A 12,792-nucleotide genomic window follows, 5' to 3' on the forward strand; every position below is an offset into this window, starting at 1 on the left:
GCGGCCAACCAACAACTCCAGGCTGCGACTGTGGACAAAAGGGCTTTGTTTATCTGAGAACTGCAAGGCCACCAGAGGAGAGACACGAGTAGCTGCCAACGAACAGGAAACGAGCTGAGAGGTCACAGACCCTTTCAAGCAGGGTTATTAATGAAAAAAACAACCCTGCTCCCCGCAGGCACCGGCCAGGGTAGCAGCAGAGCCCCAAGTTCCTGGGCGGGATGTCCGGGGCGAGGTGTGGAGGCGGCTGGCAGTCCGGCCAAAGGGGCAGGTCCATCCTGGTCCCGCTGCGGGCAACGCAGGCGCTCACTTGTGCTTGGTGCGAGGGAACTCCTTCCTGCCTTTGTCACGGGCCCCGAAGTAGCGGACCCTGTGGATGGCCTGCAGCTGCTGCTCGATGGTGGCCCTGATGTCCACCTCGTCGGGGATGTGGACGTAGCGGATGTTCCTGCCGGTCACAAAGAGCTCGTCCAGGCAGGACTCCGTGCCCTGCCTGTCCGTGAAGGTCACCTCGGCCAGCCGCACGTTCATGAAGGCGTCCACGTTGGTGACGCGCCCCGTGGCCGTGCTCTCGTCGCGGAGGTCCACGGTGGTGACGCGGCCGTGCAGGCCCTGCAGCAGGATGACCAGGCTGTTCTCGGCGATGGTGCGCTCCTTGACGGAGTGGCTGACCTCCATCGCGCGGCTGTGCTGGGGCGGAGGGAGACGCCGTGCCGTGCCCCAGCCGGGTGCCCGTCTCTGCACCCCTGGGGAAACCCGCCCTCTCTGCCTTGCACGCTCGTGTGCACACACACCACCCTTGCACGCTCACCTGCACGCCGCCCCTCTCCCACGTCACTCGCGTTCTCCACGTGCCCCCCCGCACACTGGGTCCCCCCCGTGCACACTCACTTGCACGCCGCCACTCTCCCACCTGTCACTCGTGTTCTCCATGTGCCCCCCGCCCTTGCACACTCACCCACACACTCCCCTTCGCGCTCTGCACGTGCCCCCTTGCACACTCACACGCTGCTCGTGCCCACGCGAGCGTGCGCCCCTCCTCCCCTTGCACACGCACTCCGCTCGCCCCCTCCCCTTACCCGGGCATGTGCTGCGGCCGCCCCTCCCCTGGCACACTCATTCACCGCCCCTCCCTGGCACACTCACCCCCCCGCCCCTCCCTTGGCACACTCACCCGCCCGCCCGCGCTCGCCCGCCGGCAGGAAGGGGCGGCCCCGCCTGCGCACTGCGCCCGCCCCGCCCCGCCGCCCGCCCCGCTCACAGCCCGTCCATCAGCGCCAGCAGCTCCTCGCCCTTCTCGGGGCTCGCCGGGCGCGGCTCCGCCACCTCCAGCTGCCCCAGGATGCGGGACAGCTCCGCCCGCCGCCCCGGCTCCTGCGGGAGAGACGCCGCGCCTGAGCCCGCCTGCCCCGCGGGGCGGCTGCTGGCTGCTGCGGGCCGTTACTGGGGGGGACTGGGGGGTGCCCCACCGCCTGCTAACGTGGGCCCGTACTGGGGGTACTGGGGTTGCCCCACCACCTGCTAACGCGGGCCTGTACTGGGCCACACTGGGCTGTACTGGGCCATGCCCAGCTGCCCGCTGATGCCCGGGAACCCCGTTAAAAAGAGCCGCAGGCGTTACGCTGTAACCGCGAGCAGGGAAATGATCCAGCAGCGGTTCTCCAGCCTGTGCAGCTGAGACCTTGCTGTGATGTCTGTCAGGTTTTAAGTTCTCGTATTAAATAGTCAACAAATCCCTAGTGCTGTTACTTACTAATGAGCTTAAACGAAATGGGGAAAAAAGGTATTTTTTAAGTTAGTAGTCTGGGTGAAACTCGGCCTTTAGCAAGGCAGGAACGATGAGAATCGGGGATCTGAAACACACTGTACGTACCTGCGTGGCTTCGATGTTGACAACCTTGTAAGATAACTCATCTGGTCTGGTCAATGCAGCGTGTCTTGATTAAAAACATGAAAAAAGTGCTTAATCTCATCAAGGCATACAAGTAAATTAGAAAAATCAGATTTCACGAGGCTCCTGTAGGCATGAAGTTTGGAAAATGTCCCTGTTCCTACTAGGGAAATTAATGTATTTAATTGTCTCCCCAGTTTGGAGACTTCCCTGTCCCAGATTTGTTCTGCTAAGTGTAGAACAGCAGGAACATCTCTGCAGCTGAGATTAAAAGTAGGTAAAAACATTCTGCAGAAATGACAACAAAAAGTCTCATACCCTTGTGCTCCCTGCCAGGAGGGGCTACCGTGTCCACACCTGGCAGGCTCACCACCCCCAGCAGTTATATTCTTATCTCCGAAATACATAGATGTATTTGGGGGAGAGGAGAAATAAAAGGGCTGAAGGGATGTCTCTGTTCTGCAGAGGACAGATCTAAGAGTCTGTCAGATTCCAACAGAACTAAGCACAGATCGTCACCTGCTGCTGCCACCAGCGTCACTTGGAGGGAATTCAAGGCCGTGCATGGCAGGAGACACCAGTAAGGGGAATGGTTCTCCTCGCTGACAGCCAGAACAAAATGGTCAAGCCAGGGAAACTGCTCCTCTTTTGTTCCTGCAGGCACCATCTGGGCCAGCGTAAGAAAATGCTAAAAACCTGCTATTCTATCCCTAAAGCTGGTCAGGGCCTGCTTCAGCCTCCAAGGCTGTCCTCATGGCCCTCCAGCACAAACCCCAGACCAAGAAGGACTCGAGCGTACTCTTCCTCCTCGTCAGTTGTGAACAAGTTCAGTCGGAATCCTGTCTCGCTGCCACCAGGTTTCTTGATCTCCAGACCTCCCAGCAGCCTGGCCAGAAAGTTCAGTTCTTCTTTAGCAAGTGGGTTAGGGGCTAAATTCTCCTGCAGAAAACAGCAATGGTCAGGTTACCAGGGAGATGAGGACTGTAATAATGTTTGTGTTTTCTGGTATGACATAAATGTTCTTCAGAGTGATATAAATACATTTCTGCATCCTTGATGGTACAGATTGTGCACATAACTAGTAATTATCAGCTATATATTTAAAATGGTTGCTTGAATTTATAAACCCAGGACAAGATAATTTTCCAGCTAAATGGAACAGCTGAGAAATCTCTAAACCCAGCTTTCTGTTTTCTGAAGAGATTAAAATAGGAAGCAAGTACACCATTGCATAAGCCTGTGTGTAAGATTCTTTAGGAAAACTTTGAGCCCTTCCCCTAGCTCAAATGGGAGCGTGGAGGATTGGATGGGGCTCTGAGAAGAGCTGAACAGGTTCTCCTGAATTTATCCTGTAAGTGTAGACTAAAAAGATGGTTATTGTTTCCCTGAGAAAGGAGATGAACAAAGGGAGAGACAGTAGAACTGTACAGTAAATGATGTGGAGATGATGGATGTGGGTGTTGCATTCAGTGTCCCCATCTATGAAGAGCCAAGGGAAGCAGAATGTAAAATCTGGTGGACATGGTGAAACTGGTCAAAGGACATGCTCCCACCACGTGTGACCGGCTGCAGGTCTCACTGACACAGGCCGGTTAACCAGTTAACCAGTGGCAGGAACAGAACAACACTGACCTTTGCATGGGATGTCAAGTTTTTGGATGATCCTGACATGTGTGTCTCTACTGGCCGACTAACGCTGTACCTGGAGAGAAGAACACACGAGGAAGAGCAGCCTGTTACTTGTATGGGATACAGGAACTGGAGGGAGCAGCACAGGATCTAAATATGAATTTTAGGATATTTTTCTGAGGACTGTAAGTAACTGAAATGAGAAGTTACATTTCACTTCCAAGGAGTATTGAGGCATTAAATGTACGAGCGACAGAGCTGTAAGAAAGAACACTGCTTTGTCTTACTGTGTGAACAGAAAAATTACATAAGACAAACATGGAGAAAATAAAGGATTTCTTGAAAGCAGTTAAAATTAAATTCCATTTCACAGAATATGCAGCACCAGATGAGAACGCTCTTTACTCTGCTCTACTGCAGACATAAATCAAACTTTTGCTCTTTCTGACAGCTCTTTATACACATCTATCCACACACCTTCTGTTTCAGGCCATCGCTTCGTAAAGCAGTCGAGCTGGTAATAGCAGAAGAGGCAAAACTAAACACACAAGGCTGAAGATGTGCTCGTGAACAATTCAATAACCATCAATGTTTATTTCATGCTTCTATGTAGGACAAAAATTACTTACATATTTGTTCCAAGTTTGAGGACTCTGTCTCCATAAAGCTCAAAAGATCCTTCCCTTTGTGGAGTAACATAATTTCCACCAGTGGTGAACTCAGTTCTTCTAACTTCATCTCCATTGCGATTAAACATCCTTAAAACCAAGTCATTATTGAGACATATTTAGTAGTTTTATTACTGATTTTCAGTACTTCCTCTGCTTACTGTACAAGAGAAACAGGAATAAAACCCTATTCTGTACATTGGTAAGTGACTAAGTGACTAATAGCTAATTTACTGGAGTAGAGGACACCAGAAACAGCTTAGTATTTCATTGCTGGGTGACTTAGTCCCAAATCCTGCCCTTTAAACAGTACTGGAGGTTCCCCTGTCCAGGCAACATGAATGACAGTCTAAGCTGGATCCCTAGGAGACCTGTGGGACTGACTGGTCCTCCGTGAGCAGCCACACGTGCCCGGCACTGCGAACAGTGGTTCAGAACGCACCTGATGAGTCCCGGAACTTCTGCACCCCAAGGAACGGGGCCTGATATGGGCAGCACAAAGCGACCATTAGAGTTCTGCACTTTATCCTTCAGAAAGATAGAGACCTGCAAAAGAATATTCCACCTTCTAGAAAATCAATTACATTTCTTCTGATTAGAATTCCTTGAAGTCTGAAGGCTGCAAGCCTTCCTGTCTAGACTGGGATTGGTTTCCTAAAGATTTTGATGTATATACAGAGATTTATGCCCTTGAGTATGATCAATTTATTTAGCGAGTAACAAGCCCCATGACTTCAAGCTCAGGTTCTCAGTTTCATATCAAGTTTCTACTAAGAGGAAAAACATACTTATCAACTAGCAAACCTGTACTAGTAGATATTCCTTTTTTCATAGCATTTTAGAGTTATTATTGTAGTAAATGTGCTCGATTTGTAAAGTTTTGAAGATTGAAATTGCAAGCACATCAAGATGACTGAAAAGCATAGGTAACAAACCCAAACTTACAGTGTAATTATGACAAGACACCTTCGTATTCTAGCCACAAACGCCCCTCTCTTCTTACTGACTGGCTAAATTGGGCTCTTACCCTTATGTGCATGTCCTGAAAAAAAATGAGGAGTGTTTGCCTGATGAGCTGAAGTTCACCAGCAGAGAGACGGCTGTACGTCTGGAAAAGAAAACCCACCACGTAAGGCTTTGCAAGTGTTCCATGTCCAACAGGCGAAGGTGGAAACAAGAGTATCAGAATACTGCTAGCCCAAACCGGTCCGTGTGTGGCAGGGGAAGCAGCAATGACAGAAGGGAGGCTGCTGGTCATTATCAGTAATTATTATCCGTGACTAAGGGACTGATTTAATGTCTGCTGAAGTCAGTAGAGACTTTGATCAGGCTGAATAAGCAGTGTATTGATTTAAACTGGGCCAGCAGAAAAATAACACTTGACTCGTAGACATCTCCCTCTCCAGAAGCCCTTTGGAAACATTTCACGACTTCCCAGAACTTTTAACACTTTATGAAACCAGTTCCCTTCCACTGGGACACTCATCTTCTCTGTCCAAAGAATTACAGCCGTTACATGAGCAAAAGCTGCTAACTGGGAGGCCAACTGGTCTCCCTCAGGTTAAAAAGAGGGGAAGGTTGGTTGGATGGTTCCCTGAGGTTCAGAAATACCAACCTCCGCACTTGATATGGCACTTACTGATGCAGTGTTTAGTCTCTAAGATTAGCTTGAAAGAAAAAAAAATCATCTCAAACAACAGTGTGTCCCACCATTTTTCTAAGAATTCTTACTTCAATCAGCTGTCGGAAAGTTTCGTCCACCTGGTTCAGGATGCCCGGAGAATCACTGACGAAATCCTTGATGGCATCCAGGTGGTTGAATGTCACCAGCAGAATGTCTCTGGGCCGAGGGCACAGCAGCACTTGGTATTTGAAAGCCATGGTCATGAGGTCGTAGAGCTGCAAAGTAACACAGGGAAACCCAGGTTCCATCACAGCACAGAGCGCGACACCACTCCCGTTGACGTCGAGAGGGATTGGGACACTCGGGCTGACACCTGCCTATGGCAAGAAGAACCATTTTAGCTTTGTTTCCCAGGAAAATAAGCCCTCCTGCTGGTATCTCCGACTGCCTTTAAAACCACTGCCAATGTCAGCGACATTGACGCCAGGGCAGAGGTCTCACAGGTGATCCAGTTACTACAATTTTTTTCAAAATTGTCTGCTGGATATACTGTTGCAGGCAAAAATTAGAACACCTGCAACTGCAAAAAAGTGTCAATATAGAAATATATGTATTTATACACAGCTGCAGATGTATATATTTTAAACATATATTTAAAAATCTGATAAAGAATGCTTACTGAACCTCTTAAAATCAATTACACATTAAAGCAGAAATACTGAGGTACTGAAATATCTGATACTACCATGGATTTTGCCAAAGCTTCCTTGGCTGAGAACCATTTTTCCCAAGAAAGCAAACGGAAAGAGCTGTTGCAAAACGCTTCACAATTCCAGTGACACAGCGCCGCGTGCTAGTTACGGCCGTCCGGAACCCGCGGGCAGCCCAGCGCGGGGCGGGACGGGGCAGGTGGGCTTGTACCTTGTCCATGCTCGCCTGGTTCAGCCTCATGATGGACGCGTGAGCCAGCCGGTCGTACACTGTGCGCAGAGCTTTCTTGGAATAGAGCTCCTGTGGTTTAAACAGCTCTTCCATAAATTTTTTATTGAACATGGTCGTGATGATGTCATTCATAACTGCAAAGACAAAGAGCCTCTGGTTTTTGCTTCTCAAACAGCACGTTCACCAGATCCATCCCACACCGAGGGCTCGGACACTGACGGCTGCGAGGACTGACATGAATGCTCACCTGTGAAAAGTGGGGACAGCCCCAGAAGGAAAAAGGAGGAGGAACATCGCTGCTTAATGCAATGTTTCCTCAAACCCACATGCTGAGCGAGCAGCACGATTCCTGCTGACTGTCCCCAGGGGCGGAGATGCTGCTCGAGCTGTAGACAACAAACCCTGTTTTCCAGTGGCAATAAGAGTGGGTTTGTCGCCTTGTTTTCACAGCAACGACTAGCACTTTTCCCTTTTTAAATAACGGTGTTTCCAGGCCACTTTGACAAGTATTATCTCTAAAAGCTACAGTTCTGCTTCATAAGACTGTTTTGCATCGCTCTAGAGTTTTGCAAACTATCGCTAGCTGACTCTGCTTGTTCTCTCTTTAGCCTTTCACACCATTAGTCTATTTTTCTTCCAAAGAGAAGATCCTGAATGATTCAAGGCTCCTTGAAGTATTTGTGTTAAATGGATTAACACTGAGAAGTATTTAAGGAAGCATTTATAGCACTGGGACCTACGTCAGGCCAGCCAGGGCTCTTGCACAGCAACATCTGCAGATACTGGAGCAGTTCAAAAGCACAGAACTCTCCACTTCCTCACGAGTGCTTCATTTCTTACGTGTAAATTTACACATGGAATTGTTATGTGACTTACTCAGGAGTATGCAAAGGTCAGGAGTGCTGAGTATGGGGCTGTGCTCTGGTTATCGAGCTTTTCATGCAATGAAGATAGAAAACATATTGCAGTGATTCAAGCAGATGCAGTATCTTAGCTTTTGTGCTGGATTTCATAATTTTATCATAGACCTGATACATTGTACAGAATTATCATAAAGATTTATTTCTCTTTCAATTCACAGATGACTGTACAAGCAGTAATGTACAATTACTGTACAGTTTTCCTAAGCGGATGGCTGTTACTGAAGCTCAGTCGATGCTGATGGATTAGAAAAATCTCAGCAGAAGTAATAAAGAAAAAAAAAGGAGAAAAAGTGAACGTACACACAGTGGTAGTGATCAGCTATTTGAAGTACTGCTCTAGTTACTCACTGGAGGATTAGACACCCAGGTTTTCACACCCGCTGTACTGAGGCTCCCAAACAGCCACAGGAAGTTAATGTCCCACTCACTCCATCTTGTCTTAGGTGATTAACTCTCTGGGAACATTGCTGGAACACTGTGGGCACTGAGACCTGGACACAAACAGCTGTTTTCCAGAGGGCAAGTGCCTCCTGATGCAATTCTCTGTTTGCTCAAACCTGATCCTTACAGGTTTGCTGCGAGGCTGGTGGACGCCACTGGTGGCACGCGCATCTCCACAGCCATTGCGCTGTACCTAATGGGGCTTACTGGTTCCTGTTCCAAGTACCCAGACAATACAGACAGATGTGAGCTCCGCTTCTGAGCACCATGGACTACAAATACACCTCATTACAAATGGGAAAAAAATCCCTCCTCTTCTTCCCTTCTGTTCAGATAAACTGCCCATAAAACAACCCTTACATGCAGTCTGAGGCAAAAATTCCCACTTTTTTCACCGGAGAAGATCAAGTGCATTAGTATTAGATGCATTAGTACATATTTCATTTTGGAAATAATCCATTATGACAAAAGTAAGAACTTTTGCCTTATACTGCTATCAAGAAAAATATTTTTACGTTGCTTTCATATGTTGTCTGCACAAAGGCTTCTCCTCTGTCTTTGGAGAGTCACTAATAACCAAAACCATGAGGAGACACAACGTCCCAGGACACTGACCGTGGCTGGTGGATATTCACAATGGAACTGGAAGATCTGTGTTAACCTCACACCCAGCCTCATATAAATTATCTTCTGAAATTAAACCTCTTGTATTGGCTATAAAAAGAACTGAGAAAGACATAAAAAAATCATGGTAAAGGGCAAATCTCACACGGTATGTTTGATAATGACACAGCAAAGAGATTTTAGAGCAGAGGTGTCCCTGGGGAGATACTTACACCACTCCGACAATGGAAAATAACAAAGGCAGGAGCATTAGCTCAGGGAAAATGGCACGCCAAGCGACACAGCAGAAAGCAGTTCAGCAGGGGTTCCATCAACTGGGATGGGGAGAGGGACACCAAGTATAGACAATGCGATGGACAGAAGAGAGGCTGAGGATTTACGGTGGTTTTTGCCTACACGTGCCATGGCACCGGTGACGGACACATTCCAACGTCTGTCACGGAACATGGCTCAGATGCACAACATGAGACTGGAGTCTTTACGTCCAGATTATGCTCCTGCTCCTTGGAGGACATTCGGGGCAGCAGAGGGAACGTTATGAGTTCAAAACAGTCACACGTTCTACTTGCTACGGGTTCACAGTTCGTAAGGGGGGCAAAGACAAGCGGAAACGCCTCGTCATGGCTTCACCAGCAACGGGCTGGGCTGTAGCTCCCTGTAACTCCTCGGAGATCGCCCCGAGCCGCGTCAGGGGCAAACGCTTTTCTCCCGCAGGAGGAGCTGACTGGGCACTGCGGGGTCTGCCTCTGTGCCGCGAGCATCAAACACGGCTTTTACGCAACTCCTCATCGTTTTGGATGTGGTGAGCGAGGAACATGGAATCTGTTAGACTTTTGAGATAGTAAATGCTGGAAAAAAGTGTTCTTGGAAACAGCACGTAACGGTAGCAAAAAAAAGCTGGGGCAAACTCCAGGATATCAACATTTACCTTCAGTAAATATTCAAAACCTACAAATGACGCTTATTTTGAAAAACACGAATCATAACCCCGATCTCTCTCAAAAAAGGGCTGCTCAAAAAGACACTGAAGGTTCTACTCATGTTCCACCATCTCAGGTTTTTTGCTAGGCAGAGAGATTCATCTCCCCATCCAGCTCCTGCCCAGTCCCTGTGCTGGAGGGGGCCGTTCCAAGGCAGAGCCCGGGGAAGCGCACGCTCACTCCTCAGCTGCTCCACTGCCCAACCTGATGGCTCAGGGGTAACTTCGGTCGAGATGAGCTTGGCTGAAGCGTGAGCACCTGCTCCTTTGCCGTCACTGCCAGGGCGGTGACCACCAGCAGAGGTGGATAAGCAGCTGGATGGAAATGCCCTAAATCTTCCCTGGATTTCACTCATCAAAACCCTAAGCACTGACTTAGAAAAAAACTTAGAAAAACGCAGTATACATAATATTCCTGCATTTAAGCAGAAAAACGACCTTCACAATGCTCACACAATTATATGTTTGCATTAATATGATGCTAGAAAAATCCAAATATCGTTTTGGCCAGAAAGTCTGCTACGATAAAGGGTTTTGATCTATTGATAGTCTTGGTTAAATTAGCAACGTATTTTTGAAGCCACGTGATTTTGAGATACTGTGTATTTTTTTTCCAAGATCTGTAGTGAAAGTGCGTTTTAATGAACAGTGAGCAGCACTACTCATCTCTGGCACTGTGACTAGAGGGCTGCAGGAACAGCACACGGTGTTCACGCACGATGAGCCTCATGTGTGCATGTAGTGGTGTTTGTCTGCCGCATGCAGCTAAGAGATTACAGTACCTCGTTTCCTGTCCACATCTGTCCATTCATCTACACGAAGCATACAAAACAAAAACATCAGTTCAAGAAGTAAGAACAATCGTTTCAAGGAGAATAAAAGAAATAAACTAAAAAAAAAAAAAATCATCTAACTACTGGACTTTGTTTTTCTCATCAGCATTCAGCGCTTGACAAGAACCAACTCTTCTTGACACCTTCACTTCACCTTCACAAAACTGTGGCCTCCCCTTGGAAATAGTCTTGTTGCTCCAATGGAGAGAAAATTTTACCCTTGATGGAATCTGAGCAAGTTTTCCATTGAGCTTGCAAAGTTTTCAGCTTTTTTTTGCACTTACAAGTGAACCATATTTGAGTGAACAGTTTTAAGCATTAACAAAAACCTCAGTGCAGATGAAGCCACATCTCAGTAAAATTGACACCCAACTTTTTTTGAAGACAAAACACACGTGTAGATCAACTAGTACAGACCTAATTCTCCTGCTAAGGTGTTCCACCAAGTCTAGCTAATTTAGTTTAAGCTCTAAACTCAGGCCTTTATGAACAGTAGTAAACTTTTGTCAGATCATTCTCTGAAGACACACATGAATAATTACAAATTGCACTGCTGTAGGGAAACCTTTGCTCCTGTTTAGCATTTCTTCACATTGGAGAGGCAGGGGAAGAAAAAACAGTAACAACCTCTTCAATAGTGAGTTAATACTGAGTTGATTTTTTTATTACAAAATGCTAAAGCTTCCTGAAGCGCATTCCTCATCCCAGGGCAGAAAGCTGCAAGGATTTTGAAAAGCAAAGCTGTTTTAATTCAAGAAGTGGTAAACAGAGAGATGCTCAGCTGTAAGCTGGCATTTTTGCCTGCGCATGTGTGTGCACAGGGCTCTAGTTTCACAGTAATTCTGACAAAATGCTGGGCCGACAGATTTTTATACAAGCCGGACAAGGGTTTCAGGACCCGTATTTATGTTATTTGGAGTTTTTATAATCGCGCGTGCTGCTTCTGCTCGGGCTTTACAAAATGATTCCTGGAAGCTACTTTGGATTGCAAAGCGATCTGGTCTTCCTGAAACAGCTCAGGACCTGGATGGAGCCACTCAGATCCCGAGTGATTTTGACTCCAAGAGCGGATTTCCGGAGCTCCAACCTCTGCAGACAGCACCGACACGCCGAGGACGCGGTCGGATTTGTCCTCCAGCTGCGCGCGGTTCACAATGAGCTTCTCTAACGCCCCCGGGCAGCTGCGCCCACCGGAGCTCCGTGAGAGCCGGGAACTCAACGGGCTTCGCTCCAAATCCGAGCCAAACCCCCCCCTCCCCGCTCCGCACCGCCGGCCCCTTCCGCCGCCAGACGCTGCGACGCTCCGTGACTTCCCGGCGCCCGTCCAGCACCAGCACGGCCAGTGCGCGCGCGTTTATTCCCGTATCGCACCCAGAGAACCGCGGCCGGTCTGCCGGGGAGGCCCGGACAGACATCGCCACCGACATCCCGGCGCTCTGCTGGGCACCGGCCCCGCACGGCCCGGCCCGGCTCCGGAGGGGCCCCGCCGCCGCCGCCGCTCACCTTTGCGGGCCTTCTCCCCGGGGATGCTCTGGGCGCGCAGCCGCTGGTCCAGGATGTAGAGCATCTCCCCGCCCAGGTTGAGGAACAGCAGCGGCAGCGCCCGGGCCGACATGGCGACCGCCGACCCCGCCGCCGCCGCCGTTGCCAGGCAGCCGAGGGGCCAATCGGGAGGCGCCGTCTTGGCCGAGTAAGCCCCGCCCCTGCGCGTGCCCGCCCGCCGCGCGTGCGCACACCCGCCCGGCGCATCCCGGTGCGCGCGCGCAAATCCTAAAACGCCGATTCCTCGGTTCTGGTGCACGGGGGAAGCGAAAAAATCGTGAGGCAATTATTAAAATAATGAAGTTTTACAGTAAAAAAAGAGCCCGGTGCCACCTGCGCACCGTGTGTGCCACAGCCGCGGGAACTGGCACCTGCGGCGGGAGGTTGGCCCACGGGCACCGCCGGGATCGCAGCACCAGTTCCCCCAGTCACCAGCAACAGCGGCTTTGGTGCAACGGAGTGGCCAAGTCGGGGAGTGCCGGAGGGCAGAGCACCGGAGCACGGGAATTACGGATTTGACCAGGAACAGGATTCCTGCAGCTGCAGAGCTCCGAATCTACCCGCGTTTTCCTGCAGGGAGCGGCGTCCTGAGCTGCTGGCACAGCTGCTCTGTGCCCAAACCAGCAGCACCTCACCTCGTTTGGCACCCCACTGCCCAAATCCCGGCCGAACGCTGCCGAGCCGCTGGGTCAGTGC

The 12,792-nt window shown here is 49.5% G+C and overlaps 2 protein-coding genes across 3 annotated transcripts; both read right to left on the reverse strand.

Moving 5' to 3' along the window:
• Nucleotides 1-88: 88 nt before the first annotated feature.
• On the reverse strand, nt 89-678 carry LSM10 (LSM10, U7 small nuclear RNA associated). The gene has a single exon (XM_086626220.1). The coding sequence runs from the start codon at nt 676-678 to the stop codon at nt 307-309; it is 372 nt and encodes a 123-aa protein (XP_086482346.1). The 3' UTR covers nt 89-306.
• A 579-nt stretch (nt 679-1,257) lies between these two features.
• OSCP1 (organic solute carrier partner 1) lies at nt 1,258-12,169 on the reverse strand. Of its 2 annotated transcripts, XM_086626089.1 has the most exons (11): nt 12,058-12,169; nt 10,504-10,533; nt 6,734-6,888; nt 5,920-6,087; nt 5,216-5,296; nt 4,631-4,734; nt 4,150-4,278; nt 3,524-3,593; nt 2,691-2,830; nt 1,874-1,937; nt 1,258-1,374 (listed from the first exon to the last, which is right to left on the reverse strand). In XM_086626089.1, exons 1-11 carry the CDS (start codon nt 12,167-12,169, stop codon nt 1,258-1,260), a joined length of 1,170 nt encoding a protein of 389 aa, XP_086482215.1. The 2 variants fall into 2 exon arrangements, with proteins under 2 accessions (XP_086482215.1, XP_086482214.1); XM_086626088.1 differs by lacking the exon at nt 10,504-10,533.
• Between the last annotated feature and the right edge of the window lie 623 nt (nt 12,170-12,792).

The sequence above is a fragment of the Tauraco erythrolophus genome, chromosome 24 (assembly GCF_009769465.1).
Source record: "Tauraco erythrolophus isolate bTauEry1 chromosome 24, bTauEry1.pri, whole genome shotgun sequence".
NCBI lineage: Eukaryota > Metazoa > Chordata > Aves > Musophagiformes > Musophagidae > Tauraco > Tauraco erythrolophus.